At 47.1% G+C, this 23,123-nt stretch overlaps 1 protein-coding gene across 1 annotated transcript in view; it reads right to left on the minus strand.

Moving 5' to 3' along the window:
- oxr1a (oxidation resistance 1a) overlaps positions 1-23,123 on the minus strand; it is a 47,315-nt gene that overhangs the window by 12,471 nt on the left and 11,721 nt on the right. The window contains exons 3-6 of the mRNA XM_084336824.1: positions 22,250-22,944; positions 16,232-16,397; positions 4,808-4,973; positions 506-586 (exon numbers count right to left, since the gene is read on the minus strand). Coding sequence (XP_084192950.1) covers positions 506-586; positions 4,808-4,973; positions 16,232-16,397; positions 22,250-22,944 — 1,108 coding nt within the window. The remainder of the gene's footprint in view (positions 1-505; positions 587-4,807; positions 4,974-16,231; positions 16,398-22,249; positions 22,945-23,123) is intronic.

Here is a 23,123-nt window from a genome sequence, read left to right on the forward strand (position 1 = left end):
CCAAACCCGAAAATGTAAAAATCGAAATATTGCTTTTTTTGACTGCATTGAAATGTTATTTATCTGTTCCCTTATTTGCTAAACTTAATACAACTTGTAAATGAGTTAATTCTTGTTATTTGTCCGACAGTATTGTGTCCCAATGCTGGTGGGAAGACTGTAATTAAACATTAAAACACCTGCGGCTTATAGTCCAGTGCGGCTTATATATGTACACATCATTCAATTTAGCTGCTGCGGCTTATATTCAGGTGCGCCTTATAGTGCAAAAATTACGGTAAACTATAGATGCTATAGTGGGACACAGTGATGTTGCTACAATGATCTATAGATACTATAGTGGGACACAGTGGCGCTGGGGTGTAGCGGCGGAGGCGAGGGCTGGTCTGGTCTGAACAGGGAGGGACACAGTAATGCTGGGGTGTAGCGACGGACGTGAGGGCTGGTCTAGTCTGGTCTGAACAGGGAGGGAGACAGATGGATGGGACCGGGCTGATCGGAGCACCTGGAGCCTTTTGCAGAGCGAACGCAGATCTTCGCTGTTTAGCGCATCGATCCGACGATGGTACTCAGTCTGAGACACGACCTGGTAGTACAAACACAGGCACAGGGGGAACAGAAGAGTCTGTTGATGCTGCTGCTGCTGCTTTCGGCGACGGAGGAGAAAAGGTTGGATGAGCAGAGCAGAGCACAGGGAGCGGCGGGCGGCACGGTGGAGCGGCCAACATCAATCTAACACTTTAAAATGCCTGAATGATAATGTACAGTCTGCCCGAGTTGGGAAGCTGCGGTGGACTAAATATAGTCAAAAACGCTGGAGTCTGGACCCACGCCACCTTTTTAAACTGCTGACAAAAGGGAAAATTGGTTTTAGGCTAATATTTGAACAAGAAATTACTTTGGTTCGGAGAAGGGGGGGGGGGGGCATATTAGAGAGAGTCTGAACGTTTTGCATGTTTGTGTAATCTGGTTAACATCACTCCCAGCTGGTGTTAGCCAGGATTCCGACTGTGAAGATGTCACAGACCGCTTCGTCTCAGAAGGAAGTCGCCTACGTCGACCATACAAGGAGAGCCGCTGCCCGGCTCACGCTCCACCTCAGGCCTATATCCCAAGAGAACACCCGTTTGTCATCGACACAAATCGTAGACCCAATCGCGTGCATTTAGCCAAGACGGACAGTAAATAATCCAATGCCCAATAACGAGTGGGCAGATCATTATCACTCTGACCCCGACTGGACCACACGGGACCGGCTGATGCAACAACACTTCACTTGTCGAGCAGCTCGGGCCACTTTGTGTCCGGACTGGAGTCATACCTGAGAGAGGAATGCTGCTTTTCAACTGTGCCTATAGATTACACAACCGTTGACATCAGCACCCATACTGTTTTTTTTGAGGAGGCTCACGCACACACAGTAATATATACACATAGGCTTGTACTGTACACAGACACATACACATGGGTGCACTGAATATGCGTGTACCCACACACACACACACACACACACACACACACACGAACCTGGCTGCTACTTCAAGGTCTTCCAGCAGTGGAATTAAAAACACTCTAGACAAATATGCAGTAATGTATTTTTAATTAACTACACCGCAGCCGGCCTGACAGCGCTCTTCTCACTTTGTTGCTGTAACTAACTTTTTTGCAAACAAGTTGCCTCTTTACAGTTCTCAATAATGCAGCAGAAAGGCTAAACTACAACCCTCATGAAAGATGCATGATGTGCCTTTACTTCACCTCTAGCGGAGGTATTTTAGTGCTGCCGTCCACCCCCCCCCCCCCCCCCCCTGGCTGCGAGCCTTGCTGGGACGTGCAGCGGCCGACCTCTTCAACACGATGATGGGGCATCTAATGCATTTCATCTGGGGAGGAGGTCAATGTCACGAAACAGGGGTCATCGTGCAGGCTGGCAACAGCCAACGTACGTACTATCCAGATATTTAGGGGATCTAGTCCAGTAGTTACCATATCATACATTAAGCATAGGTGTGTAGTGTACATACATATACATCTGATTAGCACTATTACTCATTTATATCTCTTATATATCCAGTTGAATCGCCTGTACATTGTATATTACTATTGCACTTTGCTGTTACATTTGCACTCTGAACTTATTTTCGTTGTACTGTACTTGTGCTGCTGTATGTATGTATGATGATGACACTACATTTGAATCGAATCTAAAAACCTGGCGAGGAGCAAACAGCACCTCTACAACAATGCATGTGACGTGATCATTTGAAACGCGTGTGTAGCAGCAACAACAACAACAAAGAAGAATAACAGGCATGCAAGAGTTCGCATTTGATTTATGGTTAGTTAGTTAGTTAGCGAGGCTAACAGCTGTGTCCCCAAGACCTTCTTAAGAAACTTTCAGAGCTGAGCCCACAAAGACACAGTCATCCAGATGATCAGAGAGGAGGACAACACAAACACTGAGCACTTTGTTCATGAATCTGCAGCCACTGAGCTGGACTGAGAGCAAGCTAACTAACGATGCTAACCTGCTAGCTTAGCCTAGCCTGCTGCTGCTAACGACAGTTGGACAGCTATAGGTTAGTAGTAACGGGTTGACCGGTCAAAACAACATACATAGGTATACTTCGGTTTCAGCTGCTTATCTTGATCCTTTACCCTCCTAGAAAACATGTCTTGCTTTCTGGACGAGGGTTTAGAAGCGTAAAGTCACATTCCAGGTCCTTGAAGTTAATTCCAATGTGGAGATAGAGAGTCCAGTGGAGACAGAGTTCACTGTATATCTTCTAGCTGGACTGAAATAGAAACAGTTTGTACACGGCAGGGGTTCCTTCCTTCCCGTCCGTCCTTCTATGATTTGAATGACATCGCCGAGAGCCAATCAGGATGTGGAACAGGAGCGAATTCGGCTCTCCCTATTCGCTCAAAGAGAACTAAACACAGCCCATAACCCGGAGGGATTTAAAGGCACAGTGACACACCATTGTCTGACCACCGCGACGCGCGCAAGTAGTAACCGGTTAATTGACCAAGACCAGCCGTGTAAAACTGCTGCAGGGTCGCCGCGTTGTTTGAGTAAATATAGTTGCAACTAAAGTTATAAACCTAGTCAGCGTAGTAACTTCACTTTTCGTAACTTAGTAAACTTGACTTTTCATTTCCCCTCGCTCTCTCCCTCCCTCCCTCCCTCTCTCTCTTTTTCGTTCTCTCTCTCTCCCCCCCCCCTCTCTCTCTCTCTCTCTCTCTCTCTCTCTCTCTCTCTCTCTCTCTCTCTCTCTCTCTCTCTCTCTCTCTCTCTCTCTCTCTCTCTCTCTCTCTCTATATATATATATGTATACACACACACACACACACTTTTCTGTTTCGTTTGGTTTGACCAGAATATTCTATTTGCAGGATATTTCAGGATTGTCTCCTACTTACAATCTCAACACAAAACAATTAAATGTTTGGTGGGAAGGAGGAAGGTGAACGCTGCAGCAGGGGACGACAGTATTTACTTATTCAAATCACTGTCACGTGTAGCTCCTCTCTGCACCTGCAGCCCCGGGGCAAACACAAAAGTGTCCACTTTGCTTCCTACACATCATTCATTTACATTACAATTGAAATCCAAACCGACCCGTTCAACAAGCTGTTCAGCATAATGTACAATACAGCACACAGTGCAGTGAGATTAGTCCTAGCAATCCAATCCCAGACCACTTTAAAGTAAGTCAGGGCAGGAAATGGAATATGTGCCTATCTTTTGGCGTGGAGGAAACTAGAGTACCCGGGGGAAATCCAAGCGAACGCGGGGAAAACATGTGAAACTCCACGCAGACTCTGTTGCATTGGTACAGAGGACCTTCTTTCTGTGCGGCAACAATGTGAAACACTGTGCCATCGTGCCCTGAAAACAAACGCTGTAACCTGCTGCACAGTGCAACTAAAGTATGTTTCAGTGTAGTGTTTACTTAAAGGTAGAATCTGTCATTTTGTCAAACAGTGCACTCTAGGCAAAAGATGACAACGTGGTTTTAATTTTTTTTTGTTTTTGTCTGATGTTTGGGTTGGATTTCAGTGGGGGAGGGATTGCTACTGCTGGCCGCCCACACTGGCTTCGAGGGCCTTAATGACACCCAGCCTCGGTACAAACCAAGTGCTGTCAATTAACCGCGCATCATCGGTTCAGAGGTTCATTCCCACCCCCATGCTGAATGACCCGTGATGGGTTTTTAAACCAGCCGTCTAGAGAAGTACTTTTGCCGACGGCTCGACAGACATCAGATAATGTCCACACAACATGCAGCGAGGACACTACGAGAGACACCGACCGAGGAGGAGAGACACAGATTACACAAACATGCAAAACACGATGGCCGTCACCTGAGGGAGCGACGCGTCACGCCGATGACACGGCGACAGTGACACGGGCCGCCGACAAACACAATAAGACAAAACAACACCGCTGTGTAACTACATAGTTAGGATGGAATAAAAAACAAAACAAGCACACAACATTTATATTCCACGACACGTCATAATAGAACTTCAAAAGCAAATCACAATTCAACGCTGGAAAAAGTAAAAATGACAAAACATTACAATGTAGTAATAATAATACATTCAAGCATGGAGAAATACATAACACAAGGCTCCAGTTTCACGGATATGGAATAATCCTAATCTCAGCCTTGAAGGGACTAGGATTGCTCCATGTCTGTGAGGCCAGCCTACGACAGAACAAGTGCGACCAGAAGCACAGAGAGAGAGAGACAGACAGACAGACAGAGAGGGGAGCAGGTTGTAGCGTGAGAGGCCGTACCTCCCAGTCCTTGACGTTAATGTCTGTGATGGGTTCATCCTCGGCGGCCAGCGTCTCCTCGTTCTTCTTGACGACCCTGAAGCCAGGCTCCCGTCCGATACCTCGCACGCCCTCCCCGTACATATCCGGACTCCACTGGATGAAGAACACATACAGGTGGTCCGATCTGGTGGGAGAGAGAGAGGGAGGGGGGGGGGAGGAGAGTGGTGCTAAAAAATTACAACCATCACAATTGGACAGAAAAGTGTCACAGGTGGTAAAGGTATGAATTGTGTTTATTATTATTATTTTTAACCCTTTATACTGTATCACAGTAGTTATGTCTCTCAGCGTATATACCCACATAAAATATACCCTTAAACGTCTCTTACTTAAGTAAGTAAATCTTCTTCACAAACTCTTAAGATCACACCCTTAAGTGAAACAAAGAGGGAAAAAAGAGCATTATGCGTTGCATTATTAGACTCTGGTCAGATGAACCACCTAGAGACCCTGGTCAGATGAACCACCTAGAGACCCTGGTCAGATGAACCACCTAGAGACTCTGGTCAGATGAACCACCTAGAGACCCTGGTCAGATGAACCACCTAGAGACTCTGGTCAGATGAACCACCTAGAGACCCTGGTCAGATGAACCACCTAGAGACCCTGGTCAGATGAACCACCTATAGAGACTCTGGTCAGATGAACCACCTAGAGACCCTGGTCAGATGAACCACCTAGAGACTCTGGTCAGATGAACCACCTAGAGACCCTGGTCAGATGAACCACCTGGAGACCCTGGTCAGATGAACCACCTAGAGACCCTGGTCAGATGAACCACCTATAGAGACCCTGGTCAGATGAACCATCTAGAGACCCTGGTCAGATGAACCACCTGGAGACCCTGGTCAGATGAACCACCTATAGAGACCCTGGTCAGATGAACCACCTGGAGACCCTGGTCAGATGAACCACCTATAGAGACCCTGGTCAGATGAACCACCTGGAGACCCTGGTCAGATGAACCATCTAGAGACCCTGGTCAGATGAACCACCTATAGAGACCCTGGTCAGATGAACCACCTAGAGACCCTGGTCAGATGAACCACCTGGAGACCCTGGTCAGATGAACCACCTGGAGACCCTGGTCAGATGAACCACCTATAGAGACCCTGGTCAGATGAACCATCTAGAGACCCTGGTCAGATTAACCATCTAGAGACCCTGGTCAGATGAACCACCTGGAGACCCTGGTGAGATGAACCACCTGGAGACCCTGGTCAGATGAACCATCTAGAGACCCTGGTCAGATGAACCACCTGGAGACCCTGGTCAGATGAACCACCTATAGAGACCCTGGTCAGATGAACCACCTAGAGACTCTGGTCAGATGAACCACCTAGAGACCCTGGTCAGATGAACCACCTAGAGACTCTGGTCAGATGAACCACCTAGAGACCCTGGTCAGATGAACCACCTAGAGACTCTGGTCAGATGAACCACCTAGAGACCCTGGTCAGATGAACCACCTGGAGACCCTGGTCAGATGAACCACCTAGAGACCCTGGTCAGATGAACCACCTATAGAGACCCTGGTCAGATGAACCATCTAGAGACCCTGGTCAGATGAACCACCTGGAGACCCTGGTCAGATGAACCACCTAGAGACCCTGGTCAGATGAACCACCTATAGAGACCCTGGTCAGATGAACCACCTATAGAGACCCTGGTCAGATGAACCACCTAGAGACCCTGGTCAGATGAACCACCTGGAGACCCTGGTCAGATGAACCACCTATAGAGACCCTGGTCAGATGAACCACCTGGAGACCCTGGTCAGATGAACCACCTATAGAGACCCTGGTCAGATGAACCATCTAGAGACCCTGGTCAGATTAACCACCTAGAGACCCTGGTCAGATGAACCACCTGGAGACCCTGGTGAGATGAACCACCTGGAGACCCTGGTCAGATGAACCATCTAGAGACCCTGGTCAGATGAACCACCTGGAGACCCTGGTCAGATGAACCACCTATAGAGACCCTGGTCAGATGAACCACCTGGAGACCCTGGTCAGATGAACCACCTGGAGACCCTGGTCAGATGAACCACCTAGAGACCCTGGTCAGATGAACCATCTAGAGACCCTGGTCAGATGAACCACCTAGAGACCCTGGTCAGATGAACCACCTGGAGACCCTGGTCAGATGAACCATCTATAGAGACCCTGGTCAGATGAACCATCTAGAGACCCTGGTCAGATGAACCACCTGGAGACCCTGGTCAGATGAACCACCTGGAGACCCTGGTGAGATGAACCACCTGGAGACTCTGGTCAGATGAACCACCTAGAGACCCTGGTCAGATGAACCACCTGGAGACCCTGGTCAGATGAACCACCTGGAGACCCTGGTCAGATGAACCACCTGGAGACCCTGGTCAGAGGACCCAAGATACCTTACAGGACTATAAGGACACAGCAGCTCAGTAATACAGTGGCACCTGTCAATACTTAGTATATATCATACTATACTTTGTAATTGTGACATATGAAATGGCAACATGGTATCAGGATACTTGAAGAACACCACTTCTGATTTATTAATATTTCGTTTTGCAGAGTAATGATGAATTTCCTCCCAACACACCTATGCAAGTACTTTGTACAAGTGTGAGTACCTCCTAGTTAAATGAAAAAAGTAGTAGAATGCGCTCACCTCACCTGACTTGACACTGGGTGCTGTATCCTCTGATACGATACATGAAAAAATAAGGAAACAGGTCCAGGCACGTACTCCATTTTTTTTTTCAAATGTATTGGCAGCCTGGTGGTTGTAACTAGTACCTCCTAGTTGTAATGACACTATAGAAAATAAAATGTGCTTAGAAGAAACGCAATCCCAACATCTGCCATCTGTGCTGGACATTATAGGGGCTCTGGAGGCGTCCGCCTGCTGAGAGCTACTCGGTATCATGTTTATATATGGTCCATCCTGTTCCCTGCCACCTCTCCCACACTATTGTCAGGATACTTTACACACATCATGCGGGTCACTTCTCATCTAGGTCAGGCCATGGAGAGTCTGCCAGAGTCTGCAGGAAAGTAGTGGGACGACACTTGGCTGTGAGCCTGACTGTATGTGATTCCTCCCGCCTACACACCTTCAGTTGGCTTCAGGTACGGAGAAGAGGTTTAAAATAATATGAGTAGTGACACTGTGCCCAATTTGTATCTTTTTCCTTTTTCAAGGAAGGTGGGCGGTCCACTCCCATTAGTGTTTTGTCTTTCTCGAGATGGTAGGAAGGCTGAGAGGAGACAGAGTAGGGGAGACTCAGGAGAGAAGGTTCTTTAGTGAGTCAGTAGGAAGGCTGAGAGGGAGACAGAGTAGGGGAGACTCAGGAGAGAAGGTTCTTTAGTGAGTCAGTAGGAAGACTGAGAGGGAGACAGAGTAGGGGAGACACAGGGGAGAAGGTTCTTTAGTGAGACAGTAGGAAGACTGAGAGGGAGACAGAGTAGGGGAGACTCAGGAGAGAAGGTTCTTTAGTGAGTCAGTAGGAAGGCTGAGAGGGAGACAGAGTAGGAGAGACACAGGAGAGAAGGTTCTTTAGTGAGACAGTAGGAAGACTGAGAGGGAGACAGAGTAGGGGAGACACAGGAGAGAAGGTTATTTATTGAGACAGTAGGAAGGCTGAGAGGGAGACAGAGTAGGGGAGACACAGGAGAGAAGGTTCTTTAGTGAGACACTAGGAAGACTGAGAGGGAGACAGAGTAGGGGAGACACAGGAGAGAAGGTTCTTTAGTGAGTCAGTAGGAAGGCTGAGAGGGAGACAGAGTAGGAGAGACACAGGAGAGAAGGTTCTTTAGTGAGTCAGTAGGAAGACTGAGAGGGAGACAGAGTAGGAGAGACACAGGAGAGAAGGTTCTTTAGTGAGACAGTAGGAAGACTGAGAGGGAGACAGAGTACGGGAGACACAGGAGAGAAGGTTCTTTAGTGAGTCAGTAGGAAGACTGAGAGGGAGACAGAGTAGGGGAGACACAGGAGAGAAGGTTCTTTAGTGAGACAGTAGGAAGACTGAGAGGGAGACAGAGTAGGGGAGACACAGGAGAGAAGGTTCTTTAGTGAGACAGTAGGAAGACTGAGAGGGAGACAGAGTAGGGGAGACACAGGAGAGAAGGTTCTTTAGTGAGACAGTAGGAAGGCTGAGATGGAAACAGAGTAGGGGAGACACAGGAGAGAAGGTTCTTTATTGAGCCAGTAGGAAGACTGAGAGGGAGACAGAGTAGGGGAGACACAGGAGAGAAGGTTCTTTATTGAAACAGTATGAAGGCTGAGATGGAGACAGAGTAGGGGAGATACAGGAGAGAAGGTTCTTTATTGAGACAGTAGGAAGGCTGAGATGGAGACAGAGTAGGGGAGATACAGGAGAGAAGGTTCTTTATTGAGACAGTAGGAAGGCTGAGATGGAAACAGAGTAGGGGAGACACAGAAGAGAAGGTTCTTTAGTGAGTCAGTAGGAAGACTGAGAGTAGGGGAGACTGAGTAGCTCTCAGCAGACGGACGACAAGAGACTGATATGTGTAGAAGTAGTAGTATGCGCAAGGTCTTTACACAGCGCGAGGTACGCTGGCTAAATTATACGCTACAACTACCAGATTGATGGCGAACCAAGACCGGAACAGTTCAAACGCCAGAGCAAGGCAGCATGACCAATCAAGTGAGAGGGGGTTTCTTTGAACTATCACTGCACGCGCTGCAGTCAAGATATTTCATAACCCATGCAAGGAACATGGTGGGGGCATGACTAATGAACACATGTCTGTCTGTCTCGTTTAAATGTGATTTGCTGACAGAGAGAGGAGCATGTGTTGCTGTTGCAACAGTGCTGTTATGGCTGCTGAATAATTGTCATCACAAAGAACACATAAAGAATCGAAAATCTAATTGTGACCTCAAAGTCTAAATGCCTTGTATGTTGTATTAGCTATGTTCAGCCTGGCTGGGGCTAGCCATGGTCTAGCATGGTATGGTATGGTTGGGTTTGTCTCTATTGTGTTTCTTGTAAACTCTCTGGTTGCTAGGCAACCTTTCAAAATTCACACCAACTGTGTACACAAGCCAAACCGTGATGATGCAGTCCTATAGTATATGTTATATTGCTGTTGCATCATGTTACAGTACATTTGTGGATTGTTATATTATTCTTATATATACCAAGTACAATTGCTGTGTATTCTGTACATTTGGGGAATAAAGTGTTTGGTTAAATAAATAATGATGTTATTTTTCATAGGGATACACAATAGGTAAAGGCTCAGGAATGACAACAAAACAAATACAGAGGAGGTGTTGCATAGTTTAATGAACTCCTGTTCAGATTTAAGCTCAGATTGTCCGTCTCCTTCTTCCAATCCATTGCTCTCCTCCAGCTCTGCCTCAAACAAAATCACTTTCTCACAGCATTAACTTATCACATTAAGCTATTGGTGCAATTGGGTTTAATTCACTAGAAAAATATATTTCATGGCTTGTGTGGAAATACAGGTTCCCTTGTAATGGGCCTCCCTCTGACGCGAGGAGTGATAACCTCATTATGAACACTGCTGGCTTGGCATCTCTGAAATGCAGGAGAGGCGAACCCTTGTAAACCGAGCCAAGCCTACTGACGCATTGTGAACTTCGATACGAGCCGACAGACGGTCCACATGCTTTCAGAACCAGAGTGCAGAACCATGTCAGAGGACTGTGACAGAATACACACATCAACAAAACAACCAGGACTGGAAGGATTGCAGATGTTTGTTGTATTAGTACAGTGGTCCTTGAATCAGAATCAGAATCTATTAGGGGTGTAACGGTACACAGACGCCACGGTTCGGTACGTACCTCGGTATTGCGGTCACGGTTCGGTACGAGTTCGGTACAAAAAAAATAAATAAAAATGTTATCCACTTTTTCTCCTCCTGTTTTTCTCAGATTTTTCTCCCATCCCAATTTAGTCGTTATGACAATTCCCCCTCCCCTTCCTGGTCGTTGCTCGCATGTGCCCCCCACTGGTCGGTCTAGGGAGTCCTGAAGTCTATCAGATGCTTCCTCCTCAGTCTATCCAGCCAGCAACCTCTTTTCACCTGCCAGCGCGGACTCTCATTGGTGAAGTGTCATGCGTGGGAGGTCACACTACCTTCACCATATCCCTTCTTTGCTGTGCAGGCGCCCTGACCGACCTGTAGGAGTCGCTGTTTACAATGACCAGAATACCACCCCACCGGCTTCCCTCCCGCTGACTCTGCCAATTGAGCCAGTATGATGGCCGGCCAAGCTGGAGGCAACGCTGACAGCCGGATTCGATACCGGTGTCTCTTGCGTTGGTGACGAGCGCTTAGACCGCTGCGCCACCCAGCCGCCCTAGGAATATTTTTTTTATAATTATTATTATATATTTATAATAATAATTATAATTATTATTATTATTAAATAGAATCATTTTCTATAGGCTTGCCGTGGTAGTCAGTGATACTGGTGTCATTCTGTGTTCAAGCATCCACTGAGTAAATTAATTGCCTACTGCCCCCATAACAACTTAGGCTTGTTAAGTTTCAGTTTCATTTGTAGAGAGTTTTTTTTCTTCTTTTTAAACTTTATTTTTTAGCGTTTATCGCTTTTCTGGTCAAGCATGACCGACAGATACAGGGTGAAACGGGATATAGATCAGGGGAAGACATTCTGATAAATTACGGCGGGTCCGGGAATCGAACTCCGAGTCCACCAGATCCGTGACGCAGCACGGTTTTCCCCGACGCTGAAATAGCGCCGAGATATGCGGTGAGCTACTGGAGCCCCCTGTAGAGAGTTTTTAACCTCACGTGAAGCCGAGACTGAAGACTAGAGAACAGATGACATGTTACACAACAATGGCAGAGGATTTAGCAATATTTTGGATTTAAACACAGTAGCAGTTCAACTGGAGAGGAGCTCAGATGATCAGTCTGGAAAAGTATGTATTGCTTTTTCCCCCCTTGCGATCAGCTGTGAGAGAATGTCCGCGGGAGATAGTTAGCGTGTGTGTTTGGTGACACACCAACTTGGTGTGTGTCTGTGTGTGTCTTTCCATTGGTTAACATTATTGGGCGAACAAGAAAACGAAAGAAAACTGTAAAATTGTAATGACCCGGCTGTGTTACAAACATGTTACATTCATGGTTTTGTTTTAGGGACACCCAACACCTGTAGTAAGGGGAGGGGAGGAGGGGAGAAACAGCCTGCAGTGCAGAGGGCCAGTGCGCGTTGTTAATTAGTTCTGTCCGCTTGTAATCGTGCATGCGTTTACAAGCTTCAACGTTTTATTTTAAATCAAAATTTGGCAATACAAGCTTAATATTCAACGTTACATTTCTGCTTTGCACTATATAGTACTGTACATTAGTACACTGCATAGTATTGTATATTATATGGTAACTCAGAACATTGTACATATGTCTATACCGAACACTGTGACCTCATTTTCTTCTTCTAAACTACATGCTATACTATGTTATTTGATACTATCTTGTCTAGCACAGTCTCTGGAGCGTAACAGTAAGAAGCATTTTGTATGAAAGTATTCTGTACTTCTGTATGACAACTATTAAAGAAACTTGAACTTAAAGATCAATGTAAGCCAGTGTAAAGTAAAGTAAAGATATTGAGCATAGATTTGTAAAATGTGCAACCCTAGTTTCACCTAGTGGTATGAGACGTATTCTTCGTATGGCTGCACGTACTGCACTGTGACGCACGTACCGTAACACCCCTAGAATCTATATTTACAATCACATTTACATTTAGTCATTTAGCTGAAAGCGAAAGCTTTTATCCAAAGCGACTTACAAATTGTGAACAAAAAGTAAACGGGAGTTGTAGATCTTTGGCAGCTACGGGTAAGTTGTTCGTCAAATAGTGTCAAACTTGAGTGTTACACTCAATATTTGTCAGTCAACATATATTTTCTTTGTCATTATTTGTCATATCATATATACTTACAGCAGCAATGGTAATACAACAAAACAATCAGCAAAACAGCACAAATATAGCATTAGAAATAAAGAATACAGTACAATATTGTATAAACATGATACTACATTTGATCTGGTGTGGATGCAGTGTGTGTAAAGTGCAGTGTCAGAGTGTCTGTGTGTGTGTGTGTGTGTGTGTGTGTGTGTGTGTGTGTGTGTGTGTGTGTGTGTGTGTGTGTGTGTGTGTGTGTGTGTGTGTGTGTGTGTGTGTGTGTGAGAGTAGTGGGCAGGCAAGTAGCAAGTCGTAGGTGTAATTCGTTATGAGTCTGACTGCCTGGGGGGACAGCTGTCCCCGAGTCCGCTGGTTGTGGTCTCGAGGGAGTTCCAGGAGAGGAGAGGAGAGGAGATGATATATACAGTATGAGAACAACTATTCTGATCACTGTTATCTCCTCAACTATATTACATAACAGTTGTGAAATTAGTCATCAACAAAATATATTATCAAATGGGGAATTAATCTGGGGGTGCTAGTGGAACGCCACTGTATTAGTAGACCTTGACTGTGCTCTGTGTGCCCCAGCATGGGGTGAGAGTGTGTGTCTGTTTCCCAGCAGACTGAATGAATAATGAATCAGACATCCGCCTGGTGGTGACAGACAGGCCAGACCAGGCACCGCAGTGGGAGGCAGACCTAACAGAGAATGCATATTTGATTGGATTTTCAAATATAAAAAATGACTGGAGGTCGAGGTATCCAGGCGGCTCGGTCGACTATTGCACTGTGTTAGGAATACCAAATGTTGGGCACCGGTCACGCGGGTTCAAATCCCTGCGTGTCTTCTACTGTCTCTGTGCTGCCCTCGTCTCACTGCATGCTGTCGTGAAGACTAACACTATATACAGCACTATGGGTCACTGTGCTTTACAAGCACAAATCAGCAATAGCTGCTGCCGCAATGCACACGCACGCACGCACGCACGCACACACACACACACACACACACACAACACACACACACACACACACACACACACACACACACACACACACACACACACACACACACACACACACACACACACACACACACACACACACACACACACACACACACACACACACACACACACACACACACACACACACACACACACACACACACACACACACACACACACACACACACACACACACACACACACACACACACACACACACACACACACACACACACACACACACACACACACACACACACACACACACACACACACACACACACACACACACACTTGACATCCATGCCAACTTTCAGCCTCCTAGAGGAAAAAAGCTAGCTGGTTTACCGGCTTCCGCCACCAAGGCCCTTCAACTCAAACAGAACACAGCGGCCCGCCTGATCTCCAATCTACCGAAGTCAGCCCACGTCACCCCACTCCTCAGAGAGTTGCACTGGCTTCCCATTGCCGCACAAATCCGCTTCAAGGTCCTTGACCTGGCATACCGTGCACCCTCCTACCTCCGGTCAATGGTCTCTAACTACACACCCTCAAGACCCCTACACTCTGCATCTTCTGGCCGCTTGAGACTGACTCCTATTCTGGCTCATGGGCGGTCATCAAAGCGAAGCAGGCTATTCTCGGTCCTTGTGCTACTATGCCTATACTACTACATACTATGCTAATATGTCTATACTACTACCTACTATGCTACTATGTCTATACTACTACCTACTATGCTACTATGTCTATACTACTACCTACTATGCTAGTATGCCTATACTACTACCTACTATGCTACTACGCCTATACTTTGATTTGATTTGATTTGATGTTTTCTTTTTTCGTGTCTTACATACAGGTGTATGCCCAGCCCATATGGACTTACAAGACACATAACAATAAGTATATAATAATATACTTGACCAATTATTTGACAAATGACATATAGACCAAGATGGCCACAAGGAAAAGAAAATACAAGAAAATACAAGAAAACGCAATATAACACAAGCTGTACGCAATGTATGTAAACAAAGAAACAAGAGGAATTCAAATACAATTATATAGGATATACGGTGTTTTGTCTCAAGTGCTTTCTCCAAAAATCCTGCAAAACTGAAGATGTCCTCCACAAAAAAAAAACTCAACATACAACTCTCAGATTGCCAAAACAAATCTGGATTTACAATTTGAATTTTCTCAAATAAAGCCCTCCTCAAAGCGGTGTACAAAGGGCAATAAAAAACAAAATGATATTCATCCTCCACCACTCCCAGATCACATAGAACACACAACCGCTCCTCCTCAGGTTTACCTTGGAATCTACCCACTTCCATAGCCAATGGCAGGGTGCCAGACCTCAGCTGGGCACACAGAGACCTCCGTCTTCTCTTTAAGTTTAACATTACATAAGGTTCAGTAAAATACAAATTTTTAATTACAACATATTTTCTAAGTTTAGGTTTTTTCCAAATCTCCACCTTCCACTTATCCTGATGGATTGTTGATCATTTTGTTTTAATTATGTGAACCTTACACTGCAGATTGTTCATAAAAATCATACTTAAGTCAGCAGAAGAAAACATCATGGACATCTCTCTTGACCTGGGATGACCATGTGCTCTGTCCCAGTTAAATATCTTTTTTGTCACCCTGTCATTTGGCAGCTGGACCAGGCGGTTCCATAACCTAACCATTTCACCTTTTTGCTTGACCAAGCAAGAGTCCCAACCCATGTCCCCTTCTATAGCCCCTTTTGGTGTATATTTATGGACTCCCAAGAAGTAGCTCATGGCACGGTTCTGGATAGCATTACATTCAGGTGCATCATCAAAACCCCATACTCCAGCAGCATAAAATAAAACAGAACCCACCATTGAATCAAATAATTGTGTAAATGTTGAATATACTACTGCCTACTATGCTAATATGTCTATATACTATTATCTACTCTGTACTATGCTACTATGCCTATACTACTACCTACTATGCCTATACTACTACCTACTATGCTACTATACCTATACTACTGCCTACTATGCTAGTATGCCTATACTACTGCCTACTATGCTAGTATGCCTATACTACTGCCTACTATGCTAATATGTCTATATTACCATGCACTACTATGAACAATACCACTTACCCTTAGCTGCCAGAGTTGTACCCTGCCGTCTGACTTGTTGTACAGAACTTGTAAGTGGCTTTGGATAAAAGTGTTCAGCTAAATGACTAACTGTAAATGTGAATGTAAATGTAAGAGGGTGGGGACACCGTTGTGGACCAACCAACCGAGCGCACTGTAGAGCAGCACCATATCTCAATGTGTTCTACTTCATGAGGTGTATCTCAGGTTATTATTCATTCATCATTCATCAATTCATCAATTTATGCTAAATTGTTAGCATATAAATGAAACATGTGGAGACTGGAGTCCAGCGCTCACCTCTCCTGGGGGACAGAGAACCAGTACTCGTGCTTCTTGCCGCGCTGGGCGTACGCGTACTGCTGCATGGAGGCGCTGGCGTTGGAGATAAACGTCTTCTTCATGGGCTTCTTCACCCGCAGACACAGGAACTTGTGGGTCCGGTGCTTCCTCCTCGCCACCGCCCCTACGGAGCAGGGACAGGAAGTGATGACCACATGGTGACGGGACGATCAAGTCACACAACAGGAGATAAACTACTCGTCGAACGAGTTTAACCCTTTCGCTACCACACTACAAAGGGTTAACACTTTCACTACCACACCACATAAGGTTAACCCTTTCACTACCACGCTACAGAGGGTTAACACTTTCACTACCACACCACATAAGGTTAACCCTTTCACTACCACACTACAAAGGGTTAACCCTTTCACTACCACACTACAAAGGGTTAATCTTCTATAGTGTGGTAGTGAAAGGGTTCATACAAAACAAACAGCAGAAAACAGTAGTTGTGGCGGTGGGGGGGAAGGTAGATAGAGCAATATATATCACAATATTTTGCATGCTGATATTATATTGATACACTGACGCCAAGTATCTTTTATTTTTGCTTGACAATCACATTTTGCTGCAATAAAAATCATTGGAGGTGAACAGACTGAAATGTAAATGAGATCAAACAGATGATTTATTTTGCAGATGTTGACAACGTTTTCTGTTGAGGACATCATTTGCAGTTTAAAAATGTTAATACATCACAATATATCACAATATGTGGGCGGCTACGTGGCGTAGTGGGCAAGGCGCTCGCCACGAATGCGGAGACGCTGGGCTCGCCTGTTCGAGCCCAGCGCTCCACATTGCTTTCAGTTTAGCTGGTCATTCATACTAATACACATTGGCCGTATTAGGGGGTGGGAAACTGATGGGTGGGGATCGGGCGTTGTGGACAGCGACTCCTACAGGTCGGTTGGTGCGCCTGCGCAGTAGAATCAGGAAGTGTCGGGGGCAGCGTGAGCCTCCCACGCGTTACTCCTCGACACTGAGAGATCGAGCTGCGCAGGTGAAAAGATGCGACGGCTGTTACCTCAAGTACCGGAGGGGACTTGTGCTATGTACGACTTAGTCCACATTGCAGCCGGCTTGTGGGAGGCAAGAAACAGCGTTCGTGACAGGGGATGGGAGAAAAAATATAGAAAATGGGAGAAAAAGTGGATTAAAAAAAAAAACAATATATCGCAATATTACAATATTGTGACTCTAGTATTTTGATAATTATTGTATCGTGGGGCCTCTGGTGATTCCAACCCCTAAGCAGTAGGGTGTCCTTGGCTCCAGGGGCAGCTCAGCTCTAGCAGCCCAGGTGAGAGGACATGCTGCTGGGGGCCCTGGGCCTGGCTAGTCTGGCCCCAGGTGAGAGGACATGCTGCTGGGGGCCCTGGGCCTGGCTAGTCTGGCCCCAGGTGAGAGGACATGCTGCTGGGGGCCCTGGGCCTGGCTAGTCTGGCCCCAGGTGAGAGGACATGCTGCTGGGGGCCCTGGGCCTGGCTAGTCTGGCCCCAGGTGAGAGGACATGCTGCTGGGGGCCCTGGGCCTGGCTAGTCTGGCCCCAGGTGAGAGGACATGCTGCTGGGGGCCCTGGGCCTGGCTAGTCTGGCCCCAGGTGAGAGGACATGCTGCTGGGGGCCCTGGGCCTGGCTAGTCTGGCCCCAGGTGAGAGGACATGCTGCTGGGGGCCCTGGGCCTGGCTAGTCTGGCCCCAGGTGAGAGGACATGCTGCTGGGGGCCCTGGGCCTGGCTAGTCTGGCCCCAGGTGAGAGGACATGCTGCTGGGGGCCCTGGGCCTGGCTAGTCTGGCCTACAGGATGCTGCGAGTCGGTATGATCGGGGTATCATTGGCCGACTCTCTCAGTTGGAATCCTTCTCCCATTCTGTCTTATCTTGCTACTATCTCCTGCTCCTCCGGTGTAGTGCTGCCCTAGAAGACTGTAATTGGCTAAAGAAATTAAAATAACCCAGAATGCTTTTTTTCTCCCTTTATTCCCAAAACACTAATGTTTCCTGCCAGATAAGACCCTCCTCCAGCCCGGCACAGTGCTAAACGTAGTGTGAACAGAAGGTCTGGGACATGTGAGACTAGGGCCTGGCTAGTGGTTCTGCTGGTGGTAGAGGGTGTGTTTGAGGTGTTAGACTATAGGGCCTGGCTAGTGGTTCTGCTGGTGGTAGAGGGTGTGTTTGAGGTGTTAGACTATAGGGCCTGGCTAGTGGTTCTGCTGGTGGTAGAGGGTGTGTTTGAGGTGTTAGACTAGAGCCTGGCTAGTGGTTCTGCTGGTGGTAGAGGGTGTGTTTGAGGTGTTAGACTAGAGCCTGGCTAGTGGTTCTGCTGGTGGTAGAGGGTGTGTTTGAGGTGTTAGACTATAGGGCCTGGCTAGTGGTTCTGCTGGTGGTAGAGGGTGTGTTTGAGGTGTTAGACTAGAGCCTGGCTAGTGGTTCTGCTGGTGGTAGAGGGTGTGTTTGAGGTGTTAGACTAGAGCCTGGCTAGTGGTTCTGCTGGTGGTAGAGGGTGTGTTTGAGGTGTTAGACTAGAGCCTGGCTAGTGGTTCTGCTGGTGGTAGAGGGTGTGTTTGAGGTGTTAGACTAGGGCCAAATCATTCAAATTTCTGGTGTGTTAATAAGACATTTCTATGTGGAGTGACAAACTCTTGAAATACATTTCTATGTGGCGTGACAAACTCTTAAAAGATATTTCTATGTGGCGTGACAAACTCAGAACACATATTTATTGTTGCTTTTAGACTTTAGTCACTGACTGAGCCACAGGGAGGAACTACATCACTGACTACAGGGAGGAACTACATCACTGACTACAGGGAGGAACTACATCACTGACTACAGGGAGGAACTACATCACTGACTACAGGGAGGAACTACATCACTGACTACAGGGAGGAACTACATCACTGACTACAGGGAGGAACTACATCACTGACTACAGGGAGGAATTACATCACTGACTACAGGGAGGAACTACATCACTGACTACAGGGAGGAACTACATCACTGACTACAGGGAGGAACTACATCACTGACTACAGGGAGGAACTACATCACTGACTGGGGGACGACATTGTTTACTAGTTTTCCTTTTATATCTTAAACATCCAAATGTTAAAAAAATTTGAAAACTGAACACAAAATTAACCACCTGGACAAACTCTACCAGTGTGCTTTATTTCAAAGCCGTGACCTAGATGTCCTCCTCTCTGTTCGCTGGCCCTCTTGGACTGGCATCAGTCACGTTGTGGGCCAGGGAGCCGGCGGTTGACAGGACTAAGTGGAGTAGCACAGTGTAATGGATAGTGGCAGCGGGTCTCACGGCCAGCACCACGTTTATCAACAGCCTATTAAGAAGGTCACCGCGACACGAAGGCAGAGAAGGATCTCTGAGCCGGCGACACCACGTCGGGGGCGGAGGTTAAAACACGACTCTACTTAAGAGACAACGTGGCACACAGTGGGACAGATTCAATTTTCGAGAAATGCGTTAATTGGGTATGAAAGTGAGTGTTTTTGAAGTGGCTGCTGTCGGAGTGCGTGGGCCGAGATAATGTGTGGAGAAGAAAAGGCCAACCCTGCTGAGATGCCGCCAAATAAGAACCGCCAGCCCGGCCCAGCGCTCTCTGTGGGGTGATAATTACCAAAGAGAAAATAACAAATCTCTCTCTCCGTTCTTCTCTCTCGCTCTCTCCTTTCTTCTCTCTCTCGCTCTCTCTCTCCTTTCTTCTCTCTCTCGCTCTCTCTCTCCTTTCTTCTCTCTCTCGCTCTCTCTCTCTCTCTGTTTTTCTCTCCCTCGTCCTGAAGAGTGAAATGCTGTGGACGCTATGTGACGAGCAGGACCCCCCGGGGTGACGCAGAGATCCAGTTACCTGACGGTCAGTGAGGGAGGCAGAGATGAAGCGGAACCAACCAGAACCAACCAGAACCAACCAGAACCAACCACACAGAGATGAAGCGGAACCAACCAGAACCAACCAGAACCAACCATACAGAGATGAAGCAGAACCAACCAGAACCAACCAGACAGAGATGAAGCGGAACCAACCAGAACCAACCACACAGAGATGAAGCAGAACCAACCAGACAGAGATGAAGCGGAACCAACCAGAACCAACCAGACAGAGATGAAGTGGAACCAACCAGAACCAACCACACAGAGATGAAGCGGAACCAACCAGAACCAACCAGACAGAGATGAAGCGGAACCAACCAGAACCAACCACACAGAGATGAAGCGGAACCAACCAGAACCAACCAGACAGAGATGAGGCAGAACCAACCAGAACCAACCAGACAGAGATGAGGCAGAACCAACCAGAACCAACCAGACAGAGATGAGGCAGAACCAACCAGAACCAACCAGAACCAACCAGACAGAGATGAGGCAGAACCAACCAGAACCAACCACACAGAGATGAGGCAGAACCAACCAGAACCAACCAGACAGAGATGAAGTGGAACCAACGCAGAACCAACCAGACAGAGATTGTGCTTCAGTACAACAGTGAAACACACAGTGACTGGACCTCATCATAGGTCATGGGGAATTGAACATTTACTACAATGCAAATAAAAAAAATAATGAAATGTAAATAGTAAAACGTGTCTCTTTGAATGCCTCTCTGGGTGGTTCTGATGTCGGGTCTAAGCCGCCGCCGGGTCTCCCCCTCAGGAGCGAGGTGTGTTTGAGCCACAGCTCTGTTTGATGGGCTTTAGCTTATCGCCCAGAGGCGAGCACGCGGGTCCCAGACCGGGCAGCGCCGGAGATCAAACAGCAGCATTAAAAGCTCCACGGAGGCGATAACAACTGTCTGACTGTCATCTTCACATTTCCCTCTCCTCTCTTTTATTACAATTACTAGCAGGGAGGCACAGGAAGGTTATCAGGAGCCAACAGCAGACAGGTGAGTCAGGAGAATCCAGGGAGGACCCACCCACTGTGTGATACCTCTGGGACGGCATGCCACTATCTCAGACGCATTGTTGTGACGGAGAGCCAAAATGTCACTGGAAATCCGGCGCAGGTCGATTCATCCTTTTCACTAAAGTCCCAACTTAGACGTTTTCAAGCCAAGTTATTAAGAAAGAGTGACACGGCTGCTTAGGTATGAATGTAACAAAGGGTAACCATGTTGATATTAAATATATAAATAATATAAAGTAACCCACGATTGCCCTCGTGGAGATTTACTGAGCTGACAGTGTGCCGGGGATTAGCCTTATTCACGTCGCTGCCACATTTTAACAGAGGCATGGCTGGGCGGGAGGACCAGAAGAACCACATCCACTCCCGTTTTTATGACTGATTTCATTCAAAGATATCTCCTCTAGCTTCAAGATTGTAAAGTTGACAAGTGGAAATGTTTAATGTAACTGTTTACAATGAAAGTAACTGACTCATGTAGCTGAATGTGCCTTTAGGCTGCGTAGTTTACTTAGATCGCTAGGAGCACATTTCAATGTGTCAGGTGACTAATTCACCTCCATGCACTTCAAAACACGAGCACTGTTAAAAACAACCCAAGTCAGGTAATCACTGTATTATAACAGGTAATCATTGTATTATAACAGGTAATCATTGTATTATAACAGGTAATCATTGTATTATAACAGAGTAATCACTGTATTATAACAGGTAATCACTGTATTATAACAGGTAATCACTGTATTATAACAGAGTAATCACTGTATTATAACAGGTAATCACTGTATTATAACAGGTAATCACGAGTCTGTATTATAATAGGTAATCACAAGTCTGTATTAATAATAATAGTAATAAAACTACACAGATAATAACCCAGTGGGGTGTTTACTGTTTTGAATGTTAAAACTACACAGATAATAATAACCCAGTGGGGTGTTTACTGTTTTGAATGTTAAAACTACACAGATAATAATAACCCAGTGGGGTGTTTACTGTGTTGAATGTTAAAACTACACAGATAATAATAACCCAGTGGGGTGTTTGTTTACCTTCTGCAGAGTTCAAAGTGTCCTCCTTCTGTGTCCGCTCAACGTTCTCCTCTGGACCCTTGGCTTGGTGCATAGTGTCCGTCTCCGAGTGTCCCGTCGCCCCGTCCTTGGCGCCCTCTGGACCGGCCGAGGCGGAGGGCTCTGTGGTCCCGGGGTTGACTGAGCTTTGGGATCCCGGGCGAGAGGTGGCTCCGCTGGGGGCCTGGTCCTGGCTAGTGTTGCTGGTGGTAGTGGCTGTGCTTGGCGGCTGCTTGGACCCCGGAGGGGACTGGCTCTGTGTGGCAGTGTTTGGTGGATTGTCCTCCGCAGAGGCTGAGGCCTTCCCTGGGGTGGGCTCCTCTGGCTGGCTGACTGACCCCCGGGTGCTGCCTGGGGCGCTGCCTGGGGCGCTGCCTGGGGCGCTGGCTGGGGCGCTGCCTGGGGCGCTGCCAGGGGCGCTGGAGACGTCCACCTGGGCGATCGCCCGGACGGACTCCGCGGAGGCCCCCCCGGAGGACTTCTCCAGTCGGAAGTCTTCGGCGGAGGCCTGCTCCTCCTCTCGGATGGGGGACAGCTCTGCCTCCGTGAACACGTCCTCGGAGACGGACCCCTCTGCGCTGCGCGGCCCCCCGCTGCTGGCGCTGTCGTCCCTGAGGCGCTGCTCGGGTCCCGTCTGCTGGGAGGGGTGTCGCTCCACCGGCAGCGGCTCCAGGTCACTGGAAACACACAGGGACACCTCCTTCCATCAACACAGGGGCTTTAAAAGTGCTATTTTACATTCTTTCAGTGGATTTGATACGGTATATAATCTAATATCACCTAACGTCACGGTGACCAATCGCAGCCACTCTTATTGTCTGGGACCAAATACGGCCACGCCCCACTCCCAGTAAAA

Source organism: Notolepis coatsorum (assembly GCF_963971535.1).
Source record: "Notolepis coatsorum genome assembly, chromosome: 19".
Taxonomy (NCBI): Eukaryota; Metazoa; Chordata; class Actinopteri; order Aulopiformes; family Paralepididae; genus Notolepis; species Notolepis coatsorum.